The sequence below is a fragment of the Spinacia oleracea genome, chromosome 5, assembly GCF_020520425.1.
Source record: "Spinacia oleracea cultivar Varoflay chromosome 5, BTI_SOV_V1, whole genome shotgun sequence".
In the NCBI taxonomy this organism is placed as follows: domain Eukaryota; kingdom Viridiplantae; phylum Streptophyta; class Magnoliopsida; order Caryophyllales; family Amaranthaceae; genus Spinacia; species Spinacia oleracea.
In genome coordinates, this window is record NC_079491.1 from 94,079,133 (window position 1) to 94,104,035 (window position 24,903).

General features: G+C 35.1%; 1 protein-coding gene across 1 annotated transcript; it reads right to left on the reverse strand.

Moving 5' to 3' along the window:
• Nucleotides 1-268: 268 nt before the first annotated feature.
• Nucleotides 269-5,216, reverse strand: LOC130461956 (uncharacterized). The gene is made up of 6 exons (XM_056830271.1): nucleotides 3,558-5,216; nucleotides 3,299-3,478; nucleotides 3,102-3,206; nucleotides 887-956; nucleotides 679-777; nucleotides 269-577 (listed from the first exon to the last, which is right to left on the reverse strand). The coding sequence occupies exons 1-6, from the start codon at nucleotides 3,725-3,727 to the stop codon at nucleotides 479-481; spliced, it is 723 nt and encodes a 240-aa protein (XP_056686249.1). The 5' UTR covers nucleotides 3,728-5,216; the 3' UTR covers nucleotides 269-478.
• Between the last annotated feature and the right edge of the window lie 19,687 nt (nucleotides 5,217-24,903).

Sequence of the window (24,903 nt, forward strand, 5' to 3'; positions counted from 1 at the left end):
GCTAATGTGCGTTGCAAATGACTTTTCAGCACCATGCCTGAAAAGTTATTTGCGTCGCACATTAGCTAAATCTGCGTTGCAAATAACTTTTAGGCGCAAAAAAAAAGTCATTTGCCACGCACAATAGCTTAATGTGCGACGCAAATGACAATTTTAGCGCCAAAAAATTAAGTCATTTGCCTCGCACATTGAGCTAACGTGCGTTGCAAATGACTTATTTTTTTAAAAAAAAATATTCGTTTTTTAATATTTTAGTTGGAAATTCCGACATGATCGTCTTTGAAATTAGACGCTTCATTCCCAATACCGGGAATACATTTATAATTAATACCTGTCACTAAAGTTTACAACGTAATTAACGTTCCCAATAAAAGGCAATTAAATTCGTCATAGATCGATCAACCAACATGTTACAACAAACATAAAATTATTACAACAAAGGTACGTAGCTAGCTAGAGATCAAGTTCATATTACAAATTAAGCTAAAAATTCGACATTGTTCATGAAGTAATCTGCCCAAAAATCGTTCACCTCATTAATCTCCTCCGGTGAATAGGGCAATGTTCTTGAAAAATCCTAAAAAAGTGTAAATAATTCAATTTATCAACGATTGATCAATATAATAGTTTTGTGTACTTCAATTTATTATATAAAATACGTAGTTTATGAGAACATACCTTAGTAAGATCTTGACTATTACCATGATTCATTATTATGTCGTACATAAAACGCATGACGTAGTAGCCACAATCTAGTGATCCCGGTTGTTGAGCACACTAAATGCATTAAAATAAATAACACAAGTAAAATTTCTATCACATTGTATGTTATAATTTTGAAAAACTTATTTCTTAGGTAAATAATAAACTAATTATATATATATACCTGTGCTGGAATCCATGTTAATTTAGTTCCCTTAGATTGTCCACCTAGTCTCTTGTAACTCCGAAAAGCACTACACATTCGATAAAATATGCAATTATATATACTTTGTTTACACATGTAAATGCAAAGAATATTTTACATGTAAGTGCAATTATATACTTTGTTTACACATGTAAATGCAATTATATACGTAGTAGTCACATTTAAGGCTAATTGGGTCGTTCTAGGTCATTTTTAGGCAAAAATGATGTTTTCGAACCCAACTTTGAACCAAAGAACCTAAGGAATGTTTTCAAACTTATTACACGTCTCATATGCATAGTTATAACTTTCTAAGTCTCTTTACAATCTATTATTTCACATTTAAGGCTAATTGGGTCGTCCTAGGTCATTTTTAGGCAAAAATGATGTTTTCGAACCCAACTTTGAACCAAAGAACCTAAGGAATGTTTTCAAACTTATTACACGTCTCATATGCATAGTTATAACTTTCTAAGGCCCTTTACAATCTGTTATTTCACATTTAAGGCTATTTGGGTCGTCCTAGGTCATTTTTAGGCAAAAATGATGTTTTCGAACCCAACTTTGAACCATAGAACCTAAGGAATGTTTTCAAACTTATTACACGTCTCATATGCATAGTTATAACTTTCTAAGGCCCTTTACAATCTATTATTTCACATTTAAGGCTAATTGGGTCGTTCTAGGTCATTTTTAGGCAAAAATGATGTTTTCGAACCCAACTTTGAACCAAAGAACCTAAGGAATGTTTTCAAACTTATTACACGTCTCATATGCATAGTTATAACTTTCTAAGGCCCTTTACAATCTATTATTTCACATTTAAGGCTATTTGGGTCGTCCTAGGTCATTTTTAGGCAAAAATGATGTTTTCGAACCCAACTTTGAACCAAAGAACCTAAGGAATGTTTTCAAACTTATTACACGTCTCATATGCATAGTTATAAATTTCTAAGGCCCTTTACAATCTATTATTTCACATTTAAGGCTAATTGGGTCGTTCTAGGTCATTTTTAGGCAAAAATGATGTTTTCGAACCCAACTTTGAACCAAAGAACCTAAGGAATGTTTTCAAACTTATTACACGTCTCATATGCATAGTTATAACTTTCTAAGGCCCTTTACAATCTATTATTTCACATTTAAGGCTAATTGGGTCGTCCTATGTCATTTTTAGGCAAAAATGATGTTTTCGAACCCAACTTTGAACCAAAGAACCTAAGGAATGTTTTCAAACTTATTACACGTCTCATATGCATAGTTATAACTTTCTAAGGCCCTTTACAATCTATTATTTCACATTTAAGGCTAATTGGGTCGTTCTAGGTCATTTTTAGGCAAAAATGATGTTTTCGAACCAAACTTTGAACCAAAGAACCTAAGGAATGTTTTCAAACTTATTACACGTGTCATATGCATAGTTATAACTTTCTAAGTCTGTTTACAATCTACTATTTCACATTTAAGGCTAATTGGGTCGTCCTAGGTCATTTTTAGGCAAAAATGATGTTTTCGAACCCAACTTTGAACCAAAGAACCTAAGGAATGTTTTCAAACTTATTACACGTCTCATATGCATAGTTATAACTTTCTAAGGCCCTTTACAATCTAGTATTTCACATTTAAGGCTATTTGGGTCGTCCTAGGCCATTTTTAGGCAAAAATGATGTTTTCGAACCCAACTTTGAACCAAAGAACCTAAGGAATGTTTTCAAACTTATTACACGTCTCATATGCATATTTATAACTTTCTAAGGCCTTTTACAATCTATTATTTCACATTTAAGACTAATTGGGTCGTTCTAGGTCATTTTTAGGCAAAAATGATGTTTTCGAACCCAACTTTGAACCAAAGAACCTAAGGAATGTTTTCAAACTTATTACACGTCTCATATGCATAGTTATAACTTTCTAAGGCCCTTTACAATCTATTATTTCACATTTAAGGCTATTTGGGTCGTCCTAGGTCATTTTTAGGCAAAAATAATGTTTTCGAACCCAACTTTGAACCAAAGAACCTAAGGAATGTTTTCAAACTTATTACACGTCTCATATGCATAGTTATAACTTTCTAAGGCCCTTTACAATCTGTTATTTCACATTTAAGGCTAATTGGGTCGTTCTAGGTCATTTTTAGGCAAAAATGATGTTTTCTTAGGCAAAAATGGCATTTTCATATGCATACTTTACTTACTTGTTTAGTGGCTCCTTAATCATCAAATTTCTCTTCTTCTGTTGAGAATCAAATATGTAGACCTCACGTTTAGACAAGCAAAGAACTAAAAGCATCCAGTGACTCCTACATACAAACAATAAACGTATGTAGTTAGAAAAAAAAAAGTTAAATTTATAACAATCAATTAAAAACGAAGTTCAAAGTAATTTTCATACTTTTCGTAGTATGGACATAAGATGAATGTCTTAGAACTAAGTGCACTCATGGACCTCGTCATGTACAATAGAATTCGATCTGCATCGGACTTTAACATGGTGGTCGAGATCATCTCCGGGCACATGAATCCAATACTATTGGGGTGACAATCATCGTGAAAACACAACTCACTCAAAGCCCTATAATATAGAGTGTAAGAACGTTAAGACAATCATAAAAATCAAATTTAGAGGCAAAATATGAATTTAGGTAACTCACGTAACAAAAACTTGTATTATTGATATATTGAGCCATGCTCCCGAGAGAAGTTGATCGGTGTCTTCAACGGTGACACTAATTTCAAAGTCCTTTTCCATATTGAATGTCCTTTTAGTGCAATGTACCTTAACGTGCTCCCCTTCTTTTAATCCCAACATCATAGTTTTCATCACATTACACTTACCACTCAAATTTTGCACTTTATAATTTTCAAGGAAATAGGTTTTTGATTTAGTGTTGGACGCTTTTGATACATGTACCTCATACAAACTGGCCCACAAAGCTTAATTTCACGAACAAGATGAATAATCAAATGAGGCATCATGTCAAAGAATGATGGCGGAAAATACTTTTCAAACCGACACATGGTCTCAAGTACATCAGCCTGCAAATCATCCAGTATTGTTGGATTGATCACCTTGCTACAAATTGTGTTGAAAAAGAAACACAATCTTGTAATGGTATACCTCACTTGTGGCGGCAATATCCCTCGAATTGCAACCGGCAGCAATTGTTGCATCAACACGTGACAATCATGAGATTTAATTCCAACTAATTTCAAGTCAGACATGGACACAAGTCTACGAAAATTTGAAGAGTAACCGGCAGGGACCTTTAAGCCATGCAAAGACTCACAAAAGCTAACTTTCTCCTTTTTAGACAAGGTGAAACAAGCTGGGGAAGGTACCAGCGTTTTCCCCTTTCTTGAGGTGCCAACTCGGAGCGACCCATAGCAGCCATATCTTGTCTAACTTTAGGCCCATCCTTCGTTTTCCCTTGCATATTCAACAATGTCCCAACAATGGCATCACAAACATTTTTCTCAATATGCATTACATCCAAACAATGCCTAACTTCCAAATCTCTCCAATATGGGAGATCCCAAAAGATAGACCTCTTCTTGTAACCACCACTTTGCTGACCTTTATAAGGCTTACCAAACTCTGTCTCAATGTCTTTAACCCGTTCATAAACCTCACACGCACATAAGGGGGCAGGAGCTTCTCTCATCTCCAATTCTCCATTAAAAGCTTCCTTCTCTTTTCGAAATGGGTGATCTTCAGGAAGATACATCCGGTAATCCATGTACACATCTTTCCCACAAAATTTTAGGCGCCTCGAGACCAAATCATCATGACAAACTGGACATGCCTTCTTTCCCTTTACAGAATACCCTGACAAATTTCCATAAGCCGGGAAATCATTTATCGTACAAAAAATCATGGCACGTAAAGTGAAATTGGTTTTGGTGTATGCATCAAACATCAACACCCCTTCATCCCACAACAATTTCAAATCTTCAATGAGTGGCTCTAGATACACATCTATGTCATTTCCGGGTTGTTTAGGCCCAGAGATTAAGAGCGACAACATGACGTATCTACGCTTCATGCATAACCAAGGAGGCAAATTGTATATGGTGAGAAGAACCGGCCAAGTGCTATATTGGGTACTAAGTGTTCCAAATGGGTTCATTCCATCCGTGCAAAGACCAAGCCTGAGATTCCGAACTTCTTCCCTAAAGACCTTGTACTTTCGATCAATGTTCCTCCATTGTGGAGAATCAGCAGGATGCCTCATTAACCCATCTTTCTTCCTCCCTTCGGCATGCCACCTCAAGAGTTTTGCAGTTTTCTCTTCTGAGAAAAGGCGCTTAAATCTTGGTATAATTGGAAGATACCAAAGCACCTTAGCCGGAGAAGGTTTCTTCTTAGTTGATGTTGCATCATTCTCCACGATCTTGTAACGGGACAATCCGCATCTTGGACACTCATGCAGATTTGCATACTGCTTTCGATACAACACGCAATCATTTGGACACGCGTGTATCTTCTCATAATCCATACCCAAAGGACACATAAGCTTCTGGGCCTCATAGTTAGACCTTGGAAGTTTGTTTCCTTCAGGAAGATTACCAGACGTGGCCTCCAAAAACTGTGAAAAACTCTTGTTGGTCCAACCGTTTTCCACCTTTAAGTTGAAATATTCGATGACGGCACCAAGTACAGTTTGTGTAGAACCAGGATATAATGGTGTTGCGGAAGCTTTGATTATACTATCATACATATGGGGACGCTCAACGAAATGATGGTCTTCCACATCATGCATCATATCATCTATCCTATCTTTCTCCTCTTCTTCCTCACTTTCAACACCAATATCATCCTCAATTTCATTATCATCACCATTATCACAATGATTATGCTGACTCGAGCTCGGCATACTAGAACTTGCCCCAGGATCTATGCTCTCACCATGCCATGTCCACGTCGTGTAGTTACCCTTAAAACCGCGACGAACTATGTGATCAACAATATCATCAATATCCCGATACCCCCTTGAATTATTGCAATCACAACAAGGACACAGAATTAAACTTGATTCATGTTCTGATTGATGTTTCAAGGCAACCTTAATGAACTCTTGAATCCCTTGTAAGAACCTTGTAGAAAATCGTTTACTACCATACATCCAACTCCGATCCATTTTCAACCACTAAAGATAAAACAATATGACCAAATTTTGTCAAAGGTTAGAATATAAACTAGGCTATTCATATCATTATAAATCCATGGCTTCCAACAAAACCTACCATAACTAATAACAAGTTCCCATAGTACAATTCATTTCACATCACAAATTCACAAACCCGAATTTTGTAGCAAACCCAAAACATCATTTCATAACCTACACAAACCATCTCATAAACCTACACAAACCCAAAAATTCATTTCATAACCTTAATTCAACAAAACCTAATTGTAATAAACAAATAATTTCAACAAAACCAACTATTACAATTCATCAAAAACTACAATTAAAATTCAACAAAACCTAAATCTTAAATGTGCACAATTAAAATTCAATTAAATAATATCCACAATTAAAATTCAATCTTAAAATTCAACTAAAATGTACCATTAAAATTCAAACATAATATCCACAATTATAATTAAAATGCACAATTAAAATTCAATTAAATAATATCCACAAAATAAAATTTAAATGTACCGAATTAATCGATGGAGCAATTGAAGAGAGGAGGGCCAGCGGCGTGGCAGCCGACGGCGTTAGCAAGCAGCGGCGACAGTATAGGAGGAAGCGGCGACGGTGACCTGTGAAGAGGCCGGGGGTTGAACGACGATCAGGGGGCGGCGACGAGCAGGAAGTTGGAGGACAATGAGCTGTGCGAAGAGGAGGTTGACGCGGCAGGAGGACGAACAACAGGTCGAGGAAGACGGAGGTTGACGGCGGAGGACGAGGTTGACGGCGGAGGACGAGGAAGGCCGAGGAAGTTGGAGGAAGGAATTGAAGCAGTGAAGGGGTGAAGCTTTTGCAATTGGGTTTCAATTTAGGTCGCTGTGGAATATCGCATTGGAGAGCTAGCGCCAACAAAATTAAATTTTAGAAAAATTCAAAACATCATTTGCGTCGCAGAATTACTAATCTGCGACGCAAATGACTCTGGGGGGCATCCTTGAGTCATTTGCGTCGCAGATTAGTAAATCTGCGACGCACTTGATTGAGTTAATTGCGTCGCAGTTTTACTAATCTGCGACGCAAATGACTCTGGGGGGCATCCTAGAGTCATTTGCGTCGCAGTTTAACAAAGCTGCGACGCAAATGACTAAATTTTATGCTAAAATTTGTCATTTGCGTCACATGTTCAAAATGGCGTGGCAAATGCGGGGATGCAAATAAGCCTTTTTCCACTAGTGATTATAACTATCACACAAAACTTATGTATCATAGACATGCATAAATCAAAACATATAAACTTAGGCAACTCCATTAACATATATATATATATATATATATATATATATATATATATATATATATATATATATATATATATATATATATATATATATATATATATATATATATATATATATATATATATATATCAACACATGATATGCAATCAAAATTTTAGGCATAAAAAACTGGATCGCTCGTCTTAATCGAATAATAATTGCTATACAAAAAAAAAAACCCCAAACTCCATTAACATTCTAGTAACAATAAGTAATCATGAAGGTCGATCATGGAATAAATAAATTCAAGTAAAAGTACTAGTTATGCGGGGAATAGGAATTACTTTTGTTTTGAAATAGGCTTAAATTTGCATAATAATAAAGTCTTACAAAGTACATACTACAAACTAATAAACCACTAAGGTCTTTAAAGACCACTACACATATTACAAAGCTAACAAAATACATAGATGAGAGGATAGTTGGTTCCTCTTGTGGCAATCCGTGATTGTCGACATTGTCTCGTTTGCACCACCAACGAGGTGTTATCGTGCCAAGGCTATTTGTAGCCCTGTGTTCTTTATAAAAGATGGGGTAGAAGTTGGGCTGATTACCGGTAGAAGTCTCCTTACAAAACTTGTAGTACTTGGAAGACAAGGAAAGGAACAAAAGAACAACGATGACATGGGATAGGTTAATAGACCTTGTGAATTTCACACAAGAGTCTTGAGTCACTAAACATGACTCGATTAGCATGCTAAAAACCCCCAAACAATGGGGAGCTGCATTCAAATATTGAGTTTTGAAAGCGTCAAGAACAACTATTAACGCTAACCTAATTTGAGAATTAACAAAAGTTAACCTCCAAGACCAACGAACAACCTAAATCGAGGACACCGATTCTTCCTAATACCTACTTCTTTCCTCATCGAACAACTGAAACAACAAACCCCAAGCACACATCCAAAGGAGATGAAATCCTCTGTTACCCACGCAACTATACTGCCTCCACTACCTACTTTAGTGAAGGAGAGAACTGAGAACTTCAACAACCATTACGTCTCCAAACCTATCAATGAAACCCAACAATTTTACTACCTCAAACCACCTCCAAACGAGACATACCCACAAGATACATCCAATCAAAACACATACAACCATAAACCATAATTGTAAACCCATAACCCACAATCTCATACGGACAACTACGTACAAAGTCAAGAAGAAACCAAAACACTACTACCCAAAACACCATGTGAAAACTAAACATATCGAACAAACCAAGCAAACACCAAAAACTAAGCCAAAACAGGGAGGTGCGGATCAAATCAAAGGGAAACGAAATTGGCTCAATAATCAAAAAACATAAACCATCTACATCTTTACCTTTACTCTCAAGATTGGGATGGTTTGACACTACAAGACGGCGACGATTAGCAAAGCTTCAGGATTAAAAGCTAAAAACCCCAATGAACTGATTACAAGATCAAAAAAGGGAAACAAAATTGGACAAATAATTCCAAAACAGAAACCCTCCACTAATATTTTCCTTTACCGTCAAGATCGGGATGGCTCGACACTAAAAGATGGTGGCGATTAGTAAAGCTTCAAAATTAAAAGCAAAAAACCCCCAATAAACAGATAACAACCCAAAAACTAGCGATTTCAATCTCAAATATAAAACCCTAACCCTAAACTTTACGTTTACGGGCTATTAAAGATGGCGGCGTTTGGGGAAGATTTAGAAAAGAAGCTCTAAATTGTGAACCTGGATCAATTAATCTCCCGGCACAAAATGATGATCTTTGCTTAGACTATGACAACTCCGGTGAAGAGAGATGGCTACAAAGAGGTGATTGAAGTTTCCCTTAAGAGGAAGCTTGGTACCTTCCTTAATCTCTAACCGGAAGACAACTAAAAAACCACCAAACTACTGCAGAAAGGATAACGACGGAGGAGGTAGGCTCGCCGGCGACCTTAGGTAAGAGGCCGTCAGCGAGCCTGCAGCGGTGGTTAGGGTTAGGGGGCGGAGGTTTCTTTGTTGAGAAGAAAAGAGGAGAGAAAAAGGTTTTCAACCAAGTCTTCAAGTTATATGTTTGAAAAATTAGTGGGAATAGAAGAGGAATAACTAAATAAAAAAATATATACTCTCAAACTAACAACTCAAGTATGTTTACAAAAAAACATGGAATAATTTTTTTTTTTTTTTTTTACATGAACTTAAAGAAAAACAAAAAGAAACACTAAGCGAAATTATTAAAAGACATTAAAGATGAAGTGGCTTCCCTGGCGAGGTCGTGCGCTCTCTACACTCTTAAGCGATCCACCTTGTGTATACTGCATCACTGAAACCTTTTACCAAGAAGTTTAATCTCTGCAATAGTCCAAATCAAGTGGACGTTAACTAACTCTTGGTTCATCACTATCTCCACTAGCGAATGGGAATCAGTAAGTATTGTGACCCTTTCAAAACTTGTATGTACAGCCCAACGTAACCCGTATAAACAAGCTAACGCTTCCAAATGCAAAACAGAAAATGTCGTTCCTAAGCAAGCTCCACCCATGATCCCGAGATAGTTATGTTGTTTTCCTTCCCAATAGCATCTCATTCTTGCATTGCGGGTAAGAGAATGCAAAGAACCATCAACTACAATCATATCCATTGCACCTTCTATACTCGTATCAGCAATAATGGCTCTATAGAAACCTGGTGGATAAACTGCATGATCTCTGGTGGATGAAGGAAGCTCAAAGAGTCATGTTTACCTTTCATTAAAATTGATCAATTAGATTAAAGACACTAATATGCTAAAGCTGGAAATAGATAAGAGTAATATTTTATAATAATTTACTCAATATTTTGGTCAAATTAACATATTGCATATTCAATATTTAGGTCAAACCAACATATTAATTAAAAATATGAAATACTCCGTATGTAATATACATCGCATGACGAAAATTGAATATTAGATGATTAAATAAGTATGTTCAAAATTAATTATATACTCTGTATGGAATAACTTTGTTGGAGAAATATTTCAGTCAAATATTTTATTAAAAAATGTTAGTCATAGGTTTCAAACCTTGTGACCTCTCATTTGTTAGTCACATATTTTAACCAATATGGCACAACTGATTTTGTTATTTCTTATACGTTCAAAATTGTATTAAGTTAATATAATTAGAAAAATAATCTGAATAATTTTTTAATAGTCTCACATCACTAATTAGTATTACTTTTATGAGTTAGTAATCATTACATGATAAAATTTATTAAAGAATAATCAAAGCAATATATATTGTAATGAAACAAATTAAATTAGACTCGAAACGAGTTATATGATAATCTAATCCGACAACTTTTGTGTAAGACCGTCTTACCGAAAAGACCACTTTGATTGCTTAACTAATTGGTTTCATTGTTTAACTAATTAGTTTTAGTGCTTAACTAATTCATTTCATTGCCTAACTAATTGGTTCCAGTGATTAACTATAATTGGTTCCATTGCTTATCTTATATGACACCAAGGTGGTCTTTTGTGTAAGACCGCCTTATATAAAAGTTTGTATAATCTAATTGATCTATTTTTCTACTATTCGGGGCATCGCTCGATCGAGTCACTAACTAGTTTTAATTTATTTGTTAGAATATCTTACAGTCTTTTTAGGTATATTTCTCTTTGAACCTATCACGAAATTAGTAAACTACTTTTGCGCATTTCAACTTTTCTCAAATCAAGACTCGTTTTAGCAATATGTAATTTTTAGTGCCCCACAATTTATCCAGATTTTCATGAATGCTCTAGTGATCCTAAACCTTAGGGGCTCTCATAGGGGATTGGGCGTAAACCCCACATTCACATAGGTAAGTTCATCAAGTTTGTACTGTCACAAACCACCTTCACAAGGCTATGAACTTATTAAGAGCCTTAGCTCAACCTTACGCATATGACAGTTAGAAAAATACTACATCACTTTTATTATTAGGAATGGTAGTAGTAACAAATATGAATTCTTTTGTGATTTCGTTTGACCCATTGAACTTAGGTATTCCTAAGATGAGTGTCCACCACAATTTACTCCACAACAGGCTTTAATCCCATTCTTTGTGCTGACTCAAGCACCATTTTTCTACAAAGGCCTTTGGTGAGAGGATCTGCAATATTCCTCTCGGACTTTACATACTCGAGTGATATTACATTTTTTCTGATCAAATCTCTTATTATAGCATGCCTTAAGGGAATATGCCTTCTCTTTCCATTATAGGCTTGATTTTTTGCTACCCAATTGCAGCTTGTGAGTCACAATGCATTGAAACTGATGGAGTTGGTTTCCCCCACAATGGAATATCAGCAAGCAAACTCCTTATCCATTCAGCTTCCTGTCCTGCCAATTCTGAAAGCCATTAGATTAATAATGGTTTGATGGAACTTGTCATACCATTGTTAGGTGCTTGTTTTAGACCATACAATGATCTAATCAGCTTGCACACCTTGTCTTCCTGTCCAGGAACAACACATCCCTCTAGTTGCTTCATATAAATTTCTTCATTCAAATCACCATTCAAAAATGCAGTTTTTACATCCATTTGATGCACAAAAAGATCATGAATGGATTCAAGTGCAATTAAGACTCTAATGGTGGCAACTTTAGGGACAGGAGAATATGTATCAAAATAGTTTACACCATGCTTTTGATGATGACCTCCTACCACAAGCCTAGCTTTATACTTGATCAAATATTCTTTTGGAGAGAGCTTTCTTTTTCCTCAAGTTTTCTCTCGGCGCATGAGGTCTATCGTGCACCGAAGCCATGGCGAAGAAAACTGGAGGTAAATCGCGAAGCAATAATCATGAAAATTTGAAGAAGAAACCTCGTGGCCCTTCGTCCGATTCTCAAGCACTCAGAACTCGTCCCATTGATGAAGTTTTGGGAGTGGAGGCATTGGATTTTGGATTGGAGAATGAAATTTTGACGCCGAAATCTGGATTAAAACACCTGCAGTTACGATCGGAAGTAAGGCACTCATTCAATGAATGGATGCAGGAAATTCACAAATCGGCCTCAGTTGTTCGTAATCCTCAAACCAGAGCAAATGTAGACATTGGTATGGTCTCTTTTTCCATTTTACAGCAATTCAATGAATCTAGTGTTCATGATAGTTTGGATAATGATGAATCTAGTGATCATGATAGTTCTGATAATGAATCGAAGGATTTGAATGTTCAAACTGATAGTCCTGTTCAGATTGAATTGGATGATATTCAGGAGGAGGTGGAATTCTGGAATTCATCTGTGATTTGCTATATTATAGGGGCAAATCCACCTACTCATGTCATGGATGGTTTTGTTAGGCGTATTTGGAGAAAATTTAATGTGGACAAGGTGATTATGGTGAAAAAAGGGATTTATCTAGTTCGTTTTCTCACCATGGACATGAGGGATAAGGTTCTGCTTGGCCATCATTTTTTTGATAGCAAACCAGTTATTGTTAAACCTTGGAGTGTAGAGATGGATATTGAGAAAGAGGAAGTCAAATCTGTTCCAATATGGGTTCAAATGCAGTTGAACTTTAAATATTGGGGTGAGAAATCTTTGTTCAAGATTGTGCATCAGTTTGGGAAGCCTATTAAGAGGGATACTGCAACAGTAAATAGGGATAAATTGCAATTTGCTAGAGTATTGGTGGATATGCCTCTTACACAGGACTTGCCTTCTCATACTGACTTCATGGATGAACATGGAGTTTTGACCAAAGTGGCACTCACTTTTGAGTGGAACCCTACCACTTGTGGCAAATGTAAGAAGATGGGACATCGAACTGATGAATGTAGGTCAGGTTCCAAGAGAGTTTGGGTACAGAAACAGGTGGTGGTGCCATCTGTGGAAGCCCCAATTGAGGTGGATCAGGAAGGCTTTCAAAGAGCACTTAGGCCAATTAGAGTGAGGTCTAATGACCCTAAACCTACTCAGCTTAATAATACTTTTCAACTCTTGAACACTGAGCAAGGGGGAGATGATGCTAATGAGCAAAATGTAGTAGTTGTGGGTGGTTCTGGAGAAAAGATAGGGGGGAGTGTAGGGAGGGGGAACCCTCCATCCTCTTATGGATAGAGTCCTCTCTTGGAATGTCAGAGGTCTCAATCTAATCCAGAAACAAGATATTGTGAGGCAACTCATTCACAAGTATCATGTTGGATTGGTTGGGCTTCTGGAGCACAAGGTAAAGACTGCCAATCTAGGTAAGCTTTACCAGAGAATGTTTAGTACTTGGTGTTTTACAAGCAATGCTAGCTACCATGATGGAGGGAGGATCATTGTGGCATGGAATCCTAATAGTTTCATAGTGAACATTATTGCTGTAACTAGTCAATTTGTTCACTGTTCTGTTACTCCAGTGGGAAGTACAACTAAATTTTTATGTACTTTCATATATGCATTCAATGAAAAGAATGCTAGAGAGGAGTTGTGGAGAGATTTAAGGCACCTGAATACTCATGATCCATGGGTGATATGTGGGGATTTCAACTGTGTCATGGCTTTGGATGAAAGAATTGGTGCTCCAGTGAGGACTAGTGAGATCACTTCTATGTGTGATTGTATGCAGTATTGTGGCATGGAAGATGTTAAGAGTGTAGGCAATTTGTACACTTGGAACAACAAGCAACAAGGAATGGCTAGAGTATTTTCAAAAATTGACAGAATCATGGCTAATACTGGTTGGCAGAATGAGTATGGGTCTGCAGAAGCTTGTTTCATGAATGAAGGTTCTTTTGATCAGTCTCCAGGTCTCCTTACAGTGTATCCTAGGAATTCAGGAGGGAAGAAACCCTTCAAATATTTTACAATGTGGAGAAATGCTCTGGATTTTAATACAATTGTCCAAGAACAATGGAACACTCAGATTCAAGGAAGTAAGATGTTCACTGTTGTAACAAAACTGAAAAAAGTAAAAGCAGCTTTGAAGGAGCTGAATAGAGCTGGATTTAATGATGTTCATGCTGCTAATCTTAAAGCTCACCATGAAATGATTGCAGCTCAAAATGCAATGCATTTAAATCCAACTGATCAAGCTTTAGCTGATGCAGAATTACAAGCTGTGCAGGAGTACAGAACAAAACACAAAGCTTATTTGGAATTTCTGAGGCAGAAAGCAAAATTAGAATGGATCAAAGCAGGTGATGAAAACACAGCATTGTTTCATCAGAGTATCAGAAGTAGAAACACTCATAACCAGATTTACAACATACATGACATGAATGGGGTTCGGACTGACACTGCAGATGGTGTTTCTAAAGCCTTCTTGGATTTTTATTCCACTTTGTTGGGTAGCACTCATTCTAATAGAACTGATGTTCTAAGTCAGATTGTTCAAGCAGGTCCAATGGTTACAGATCAACACAAGCAGATTTTGAATGCTCCTTACACTTATGATGAAGTTAAGAAAGCTTTGTTTTCAATTCCTGGTATTAAGGCTCCAGGACCTGATGGCTTTGGGACCTTCTTCTATAGAGACACATGGAACATTGTGGGAGAGGATGTAATTGCTGCTGTGCTAGATGTGTTGCAGCATGGGAAACTGTTAAAAGAAATCAATCATACTGCCATTACTCTTATTCCAAAGACCAAGTGCCCTAGGAATGTGAGTGAATTCAGGCCAATTTCTTGCTGTAATACACTTTACAAGTGTGTAACTAAAGTCTTGTGTGGGAGACTCAGACAAATCCTTCCTGATTTAATTCTTGAGAATCAAGGGGGATTTGTACATGGGAGGTATATTGTACACAATATTATGGTGGTTCAAGATTTGGTGAAACATTATGGTAGGAAAGATGTGAAGCCTAGCTGCTTAATGAAGATTGATCTGCAGAAGGCATATGATACAGTGGATTGGAACTTTCTGCTTCAAATGTTGGAGCAGTTAGGTTTTCCTAAGAAGTTTGTTGATCTAATTATGGAATGTGTGACTACCCCCATGTTTTCTCTGGTTATCAATGGCTCTCTTCATGGTTTTTTCAAATCTAAACGTGGCTGAGACAAGGGGATCCCATGTCCCCTCTGCTGTTTGTAATCTGTATGGAGTATCTTTCCAGAATATTTCATCAAATGAGTGAGCTTCCTATGTTCCAGTTTCATCCAAGATGCAGAGAGTTAAAGCTGACACACTTGTGTTTTGCTGATGATCTTATTCTGTGCTACAAAGGTGAATTTTCTTCAATATATTTCCTACTTCAAGCTTTCAAGTTGTTCTCTGATTCATCTGGTTTAATGGCAAATAAGCAAAAATCATCTATTTATTGTTATGGCATGGCTGAAGATGATGTGAAGAGAGTAGTGTCAGCTTCTGGTTTTACTAGGAGTACCTTACCTTTCAAGTATCTGGGTGTACCTATCTGTGCTAAAAAGATTACTGCTGCACAATGTGAAATGTTAGTGGATAAGATGATTCTCAGAATCAAAGTGTGGAGTTCTAGAAACCTTTCCTACACAGCAAGAGTTCTTCTGATTAATTCTGTTTTGCTGAGTTTGCATAGTTATTGGGCTCAGATTTATGTCTTGCCTAAGAAGGTTCTGAAAGAGATCACCATGGTGTGTAGGTCATTTCTGTGGAGTGGGCAAGCTTATAGTAGCAAGCCAAGTAACATTTCCTGGAAAAGTTCTTGTTGTGAGAAGAAAGAGGGTGGTCTTGGCTTCAGAGATATTCTAACATGGAATACTGCAGCTATTGGTAAGTATGTGTGGGCTGTGGCCACAAAGCAAGACAGTATATGGATCAAATGGGTAAGCTCTGTATATGTCAAGGATGGGGAATGGTGGGAGTACCAGCCTAACAATTCTGCAAGCTGGTACTGGAGAAAGATTTGTGAAACAAAAGAAGTTCTGAAGCAATACTACACTGTTGCTGAATTTAGTAGTATGTCCTGTTATTCTGTGAAAGATGTGTATCAAAAACTTACAGGTCCAAAACCCTTGGTGCACTGGGATCATATGGTTTGGAATAGATTGAATACACCCAAGCATAAGTTCATTTGTTGGATGGCTGTTCAGGATAGGTTACAGACAGCTGCAGGATTAGCCAGAATTGGTGTTTGCTCCTCCCCAAACTGTCTGTTGTGTGATCAGCAAGAAGAGGTCCATGACCATCTGTTTTTTGCTTGCCCCTATAGCAAGAGGTGTATTGAGGAGACCAAGAGTTGGGTTGGCTTTCACACTACTCACAGTGGGCTTCAGATTCTCATTAGCAGAATTGGTAATAGTCATCAAACCAAATTTCGAAGGCAAGTCTGGTATGCTGCTTTAGCAGCAACTGTGTATTCTGTATGGAGGAGTAGGAATGGCAGTTTATGGGATAAGTGTATCCCAACTGTGCATAGCACTGTTACTAGAATCAAGCAGATTGTGAGAGATCGAATTAGGAGTGTAATGCCTAGAAAAGTAAGTCGAAAGGATAGCTTATGGTTTTTAACTCTTTAAGAGTTGTTTAGTTGTTTTGCTTTCTCCTTTGTGAAAGGGTCCAACCTAGTTGGTTCGTTTCCTTTGGAGTTAGCCTAGCTTGTAATCTGTTTTGGTGATTAATATTATCCTTTCTTACTTAGCAAAAAAAAAATATTCTTTTGAAGTATGTTTCTTAGTCAAAATCCACTTAATGCATAAGGGCTTGCAACCTCTAGGAAGATCAGACAAAATTCAAGTGTTATTACTCATGATAGACTCTATTTCACTATTTATGGCCTCTAACCAAAAACTTGAGTCAATTGACCTCATAGCTTCTCCATAAGATATGGGGTTTTCTTCTAAGAGAAATGCATCAACTTCTTGCTCATCTAATAACTCTTTCTCAATTAGGAAAGCAGTAATAAAATTGGGTCCAAAGCTAAACTCAGTTCTAGTTCTTTTACTTCTTCTAGGTTCTAGAGTCTCACTAGATGATGCAATATCATGAAGCACAATAGAAGATGGAGATGCAACAGGTAAGCATTCTTGAACACTAACTTTCAAAAGAAAAATATGCTCAAAAACTCTACATCCCTTGACTCACTAATTGGTCCAAAACCAGATGCATCCTTAAGCATGAATCTGTATGCAGCACGGTAGGACGCATAACCTGTAAAAATACCATCCACGGTTTTAGTTCCAATCTTACTCATTTGAAAATCAGGAAGTCATATTTTTCCCAAACACCCCCATACTTTAAGGTAAGAAAAATTAGGCTTGAAGCCTTTCCACAATTCATATGGGGTTTTATCTAATTTCTTATGGGGAACACGGTTAAGGACATAGCAAGCAGAAAGAATTACCTCACCCCACATCTTAGTAGGCATACCAGAACTTATCAGCATAGCATTCATCATATCCTTAAGTGTTCTATTTTTGCGTTCAGTTATTCCATATTTTTCTGGGGTATAAAAAGTTATAACCTCATCAATAAATAGACCTTACAATAACGAGAAAAATCATCCACAAAGGTAATACAATAACGTTTTCCTCCTCTACTCATGGAATTCTTAAAGTCGCCTAAGTCACTATGAATTAATTCAAGTAAGGTAGAAGGCCGACATACATTCTTATTAAAATCTTTTTTTGGGTGCTTAGCTTCTCCACAAACTTCAGATTTATCAAAAGAGATACTACTAAAGTCTGGAATAAGACTAGGTTGTTTGAGTCTCTTGACAGATGCACCATTCACATGACCTAGTCTAGAATGCCATAAAGAAATTGACTCAGCAATATAAACAGAAGCAGAAGAATTATTATTATCAGTCACAACATCAAGCACAAATGAACCCCCATTGCAAAATCCCTTACCCATAAATTCACCATTTCTGGTAAGTACAAGTTTATCAGATTCAAAAGTTAACTTGATGCTTGCTTTGTTAAGTAAAGCACCAGAAATGAGGTTCCTTCGGATATCGGATACATGCAAAATATTTTGCAAAGAAATATTTTTTCTAGAAGTAAGCTGTAGAAAAACTTTTCCTTTGCCAAGTACACTCACAGAGCTTGAGTTGCCCATGAAGACACATTCTCCTTCAGAAACTTTCTCATAGTCTTGAAACATTTCCTTGCTCGAACAAATGTGGCGAGTTGCTCCAGAATCAACAACCCATTCAGTCACGTTGCTCACCAGATTCACCTCAAACACAACAACATCAATGATGTCTTCAGTGAGATTAGCTTGAGGCTTGTTCTCCTTTGGATTGTTCCCAGATCCATGTCCTTGCCTGCATTCCCTAGCTGAATGACCATACTTACTGCAAGTATAACAATTTCCTTTAAACTGCCTTTTCTCTTTGTTGTTGATGTCCTGCCTTGTGCCATGGAACTGATTGGACCCTTTCCTTTCGAACCCTTATTACAACCTGCATTCCTTTTAGTTTCAACAAGATTAGCAGTAGAGGAAGAATGGTCACTAGATTTTTCGGCCCCTTGGTTTGGATACGGTTCTACTCTTCAATCTTAATGTGGGAAACGAGTTCTTGAAGGGTAAAGTCTTTTTGTTTGTGTTTCATGGAATGGACATAGGTTTGCCAAGAAGGGGTAATTTCTCAATGAGACAGTTGGTTTGGAAAATCTCACATATTATCATACCCTCAGCAACAATATCAGCACATAAATGTTCATACTCATGAACTTGATCAAGGACAGGCTTATCATCAGTCATTCGAAAATTTAACCAATGACTACAAGCATATTTCTTAGTCCCAAAATCATCAGTCTTGTACTTAGATTTTAAAGAATCCCAAATTTCCATAGCATTCTTAGACTTACTATAAATCATATAAAGAGAAGCAGTCATGTAATGCAACAACATCCCACGACAAGTTTTGTTATCTTTCTCAAAATCCCTAGTGGAATTAGCAGGGGCAGCAAGAACATTTAGGTAATAATCTACCCCAACTTGACCCAAGAAAAACTCCATCTTATCAGACCACGTCTTATAATTCTTCCCATCAAAATGATCTAACTTAGACATATCATGGATAAAAGGGTTGGGAAGCATGGAAGACGTAAAAGGGATAGCAGTAGGGATATCAGCAACCATTGTATAAATACAAAACGGAAGAAAAAATTCAACTTTAGATTGTAGGAACAATGACTAGTAATTAACGAATAAACTTATCTCAACCAAGTCGTGGGGTATATGAACACTGCCCTAAAGTTAAATTTGCCCCGTTACGTACACACGGCCTCTTGACAATCAACCTCCAGGGTTACACGACATCTATCTCTTTGGTGTAGTACAAAAACATAGATTGAAAATGAGATTGGACGTTGCCCAAAAACGAACCAGAGTTGTTAGAGAGGAAAATTCCGAGAGCAATTATTTTTTTTTGTATTTTTGTGAAGAAGAAAGCCAAAATAAATAATGGAAAGGCTGAAGGAATTATTTCGGAAGAAAATAAATTCGGTAATCAATTAGAATCAATCAATGACTCAACATATGGAATGAAATCTGTAACCGTTATAGAAAATATTCAGTTACCAAAATATGACAAAAACTAGCCGTTACGCGAGACTAATCAGCAGCAAAAAGGGCCCCACACGCGAAAGCGCCGCGACACTCACCCGAGGCCGGCCTGCGCGTGTGCGGTGGGCTAGAGCGTCCTCCCTAGTCTTCTAACAAACATAGTAGTGGAGTGTGGATATATAAAGTGGGTAATACTCTTGTTTTTTTTGTCAATGTGGGACAAGTACAATTTTATTCTTTTGAAGCAAAACTAACTTATGGATGAATAATTCCAACAAGCCCGTACCATACGAATACACCTATTTTATTTTATTTTATTTTTTGTTGCAGATGACCATTGTGACACATTCTTGATATAGTACTCTACAAGACCTCAAGTATTATTTGATAAACGGCTAATAAACGTAAAATTTTAGCAACATTCCAAAAAAAAAAAAAGAGATTTAAGGGCCGGAAAGCTAAAGAATTTTTGGTCAGGTTGCATGAATTCGACTCACATTAGGGATATACATTAATACATAGTACTCCTAGTTGTAGTAGGAAATGAAATTGAGTGATTGAAAGCGATAATTTGATTCATCACACATTGAAGGATAAGATCTCGATCTTAACTGAAGTCATACGAATGTACTTCCAGACTCACTGTAAATCTGTAAAACGTGAAAATTGGTAATATATCGGTTAAAAGTTAAAAGTTAAAAGTTAAAAGTTAAAAGTTAAAACTTAACCTAGTTAATGACCCGACCATAAAATGAAAACTTTTGGTCGGGTGCGTGAATGCGACTTCCATTAGGGCAATACTCGTATGTAGTATGAAATTGAATTGAGTACGTGATGCGTACAAGCATTACTCAAGAAAGTTCCTTTTCTTTTCCTTTAATTTTGTGCAACCTTCCTCACTACTCAATATGCATCATCCAGGTGGCATTGTATTTCTTATCATCTCATTATTTTTCTAATCTATGTTCTAAGTAATTAAGCAGCCTTCCTCATTAGTCTAATTATTTTGTGCATTATTCTAATTGTGATTTTGACGTAGTTAATAATCCTTCAAGTAATCAACAATCTTGGCAAATTTCAAATAAGCTTTTGCAATTTGACAAAGTTGATTTATTATTAGTGGGGTTTTAACCAGTTTATCAACTAGTTTAGATCACCCTCACCGAGTGTCACGACAAAGAATTCTACAATATGAATATGATGTTGGATCTACACGACCTTATCTCTATGGTAATAAAGAGATTATCTCCAATCGACGAAATCAAGATATGTGTTACAAACGTCACAATTTTTTTTGCTACTTTTTTATTTTAAGATTTTTTGACTTTTATAAATTTTTAGGAAAGATGGTTTAACAGTTAGACCACTTTTATTCACTGAAACCAATTAGTTATGGGTTTTTTTTTTTGACGGGAAAGAACAATATCATTAAAATAACCTATACGACATCTACATTGATAAAAATAGATCTGCATACCACAGATTCAAAGAAAATACGTAAGTGTTACAATCAAAACAATTACTATTCTGCATCCTAAAGCACATCTCGTACTCCACCGCTTCTAGCTTGAAGCGAGCAGTGATTTTTGATGATTTCACATCTTTCCAAGTAGAGCCATTCGCAATCTGCGCACGAATTATTCTGATCGACGAGTTGATGATAAACCGTAAACCTGTATGAATCCAAATCTTCTTCCCAATTATTGAAACCCTAAAAAAATTCTCATCAATGAATGACAATCAAGAACCTAGAAAACACAAGGAAAAACCCAAATAAATTGGGAACAACCCAAGAATAAATTGGGTACAAATCAACGAAAAAGAAACCAAAACAAGACAAAACATGAAAAGAAAACAAAGAAAACTAGAAGAAGGGTCGGAAATAGTCTAATTTGCGAAGAAATTAGACTACTTCCGGCCTAAACGGCCAAGAAAATTAAAACCCTAAAAGATGAGAGAGAAGAGAGAAAAACAAGACGGAGAGAGAGGAGCGGCGTTTTCCTTTTGCATTTTTGTGCACTTTAACTAATTAGTTAACCACTAAAACCAATTAATTAAGTCTAAAATTCAATTAGTTACTAAGTTAGGTCCCGTGCAACGCACAGATAAGACTAATTTTTTTTTATGTTCTGAATAATTTATCTAAACGAAGATTTAAATAAACTAAAATCAATTTTTATCAACGGTTGGGAAAATCAGAGAAAATTATTATTTATTTGGAGTGTAAAGTTATTAGTGTGATCTTATTAATTTAGCGTTTCGACAAAAATACTTAAGTTGGGAAAATATAAGAAAAAAACTTATCAGACAATTATTAGATATTATTTTCTTTTGGAATTGAATAATATCCGTAATCATAACCATACCCGTAGCCTCGAACTATCCAAATTTTTGCATATGGTATTGATTTGACAACCATATCAGTTATAATACCCTATTTTCTAGATTTTGTATATAACAGGCTTTCAGGTTTATAAGTAATTTTATTGGCCCCACTTTTTAACACTTGTTTTACATAAAATAAAAAATAAAAAATTATTTTTTGCTTGAGTATGGTCGTATAATAACACATTCCAATGTATTATTTATTAACTAACATTAATGTTCTTCAAATGAGTAATAATATATATTTTTTTAATCCTTGTCGTAATACATGAAATTATAATTTATTTTTTCATAAATAATTCTATTATATTAAATAAAAGGAAAAAATAAGAAAAAAAATCAAAAATATGATATTTTAAAAGATTCTTAAATTAAAAAAAATTAAAAAAAAATTAAAAAAATACTAAAGACTCATCAGGACGTGATACGTGTCATTCATGGTGTATTTTAGTATATAGTAATAGATTAGTGTTCTTCAAATGAGTTATAATATATATTTTTTTAATCCTTGTCGTAATACATGAAATAATAATTTATTTTTTCATATATACTTCTATTATATTAAATAGAAGGAAAAAATAAGGAAAAAAAATATTCAAAAATCTGATATTTTTAAAAGATTCTTAAATTAAAAAAAATTAAAAAAAAAATACTAAAGACTCACTAGGACGTGACACGTGTCATTCCTTGTGTGTCTTTTAGTATATATCTAGTTTAGGGCCCGTGCAACGCACGACTACTACTAAAAAAAATTATTATTTTAATAGTAACTAATAGACTTGTGATATTAGAAAAACATGAAAGTAAAAAGGATATATGAAAAAGTATAAATTCAAAATTGTGTAAAAAAAATATTCAAATGAACTAAATTTGCATATTACTATACAAAGTTAAAAATTATAGGCGTTTACTTGTATGTAGAACGATTTACTAACGTTAACTAAACCTGAATGACTCAAGACTAATTTTCGAAAAGACCCGAGCATAACCGAGTTAGTCAAATACAACATATTTTGAATTGAGTAAAATCTTGATAAATAAACTTATATGTTAGTATACTTACCATGTATTATTATTTTAATTAACATTCTTACTTACCAGTTACCATGTATATATTATTAATAGTAGACTAACATTAGAAGTTCATTTATCAATATTTTTTATATTTCTTATCAGATTAAAAAGTTATAATAATACATAAATAAAATTATATCATAAAAGAAAAAATAATATTGATTTAGCTTTCCTCCAATAATATATTATGCAGTACATATCTATGATAATTAAAATATATTTTTATCTTAGTTTCTTAAAAAAACGTAATTTAAGTTATTTATTTTAAAGTAAAAAAATAAAAATAAACATTTTGGCGGGAAAAAATCGCACCAGGAAATGACACGTGTCATTCGTGGTGTCTCTTTTAGTATATAGTAATAGATAATAGATGCAACGAAACCAATTAGTTATGCAACCGAACCAATTAGTTAAGCACTGAACCAATTAGTTAAACAAAGAAGCTGATTAGTTAAGCAATGTAAACAATTAGTTAAGATTTTATGAGTTTTAGTTAATAATAAGTTTGTTAAAAAATAATAACTATTCGACTCAAAAATTTAACTATTTGTCTTTATACCTTAACTATTTTGTTAATCAATTAGTTATGATTTTATTACTTTTAGTTATGTTTTACACTAGTTTAGTTAGTACCAAAAAAAGGTGGTCTAACCTTAGCCGGAGTTAAGTAAACCTTTGGGGTCTAAGTTTTTAGTTTTTTCACCTTTAGGGGATCTATGTTTTTTTCTTTCACCTTTTGGGGTCTAGGTTTAATTTTCAAGTTATTTAACACACCCTTAACTCATCCTTAACCACACTATAAAATTATAAAAACTTATTTTAATTGCCAAAAAAAATTCAAAATCCTAACCCCTTGAACACTAGTCATAATTCATATAGACATGTATACAACTGTACGAGTTGCATGTTTCCATTAACCTTTGTCATTTCCAGACTTCTAGTCCTTATAATCAATTTGTTTCAAAATAATGATCACTTTAGAGTAAATTCTCAAAATTTGTTTAGGAATTCGATTAGAGAGCAAATGTATAAATAATTAAAACTGTGAAAATATGTGAAAAAATACTAAATATAATATTTAAAACACTATTTAACAGTCGATTTCCCTTAAAAAAAATAAAGAAAAATATAAAGAAAAATTCTCTCAAAAAAATTATCTTCTCTCACTCCATTGTTTCCCTTGTCGAAAATTTAGGAACGTAACTCACTTCATCAAAGTTTACGCGTCGTGAAACTTTTTTTATTTTTTATTTTTTCCGTCGGGTACTCTCTGTTATCGGATTTAAGGAAACACGTGAAATCTAAGCTATTAAGGTTTTCATCGTTTGGGGTCCAGCTTAATTTTTTTCCACCGTCTGAGGTACGTATATTATGTATTTTCCAACCAAAGCCAAATTTAGCTAATTGACAATTAAAAATATACATCATTGGCTAAACATTTAGACCCATTAGTTAAGAAAAACAGATCCGTTATTTATAATCCCTTTATTTTTGTGGATTGTTCATTTATATGTTTGACTAAAATATGTAAAAAGTTAAAAATATACTTCTAAAATTTTGATTAAAAACTATTTCACTTTTTTCCAATTTTTTTATTGATATATGAGTTATACCTCCAAACTAAATACATTCTTCACTAAATTTGTATGAATAA

Excerpts from the sequence above, each read along its gene's own strand:
- LOC130461956 (XM_056830271.1), bottom strand. The coding sequence starts at position 3,727 with ATGAAAACTATGATGTTGGGATTAAAAGAAGGGGAGCACGTTAAGGTA. Across the intron at positions 3,479-3,557 it reads ATAATACAAGTTTTTGTTAC|GGCTTTGAGTGAGTTGTGTT; the intron begins GTGAGTTACCTA and ends TCTATATTATAG. Across the intron at positions 578-678 it reads ATAGTCAAGATCTTACTAAG|GATTTTTCAAGAACATTGCC; the intron begins GTATGTTCTCAT and ends ACACTTTTTTAG.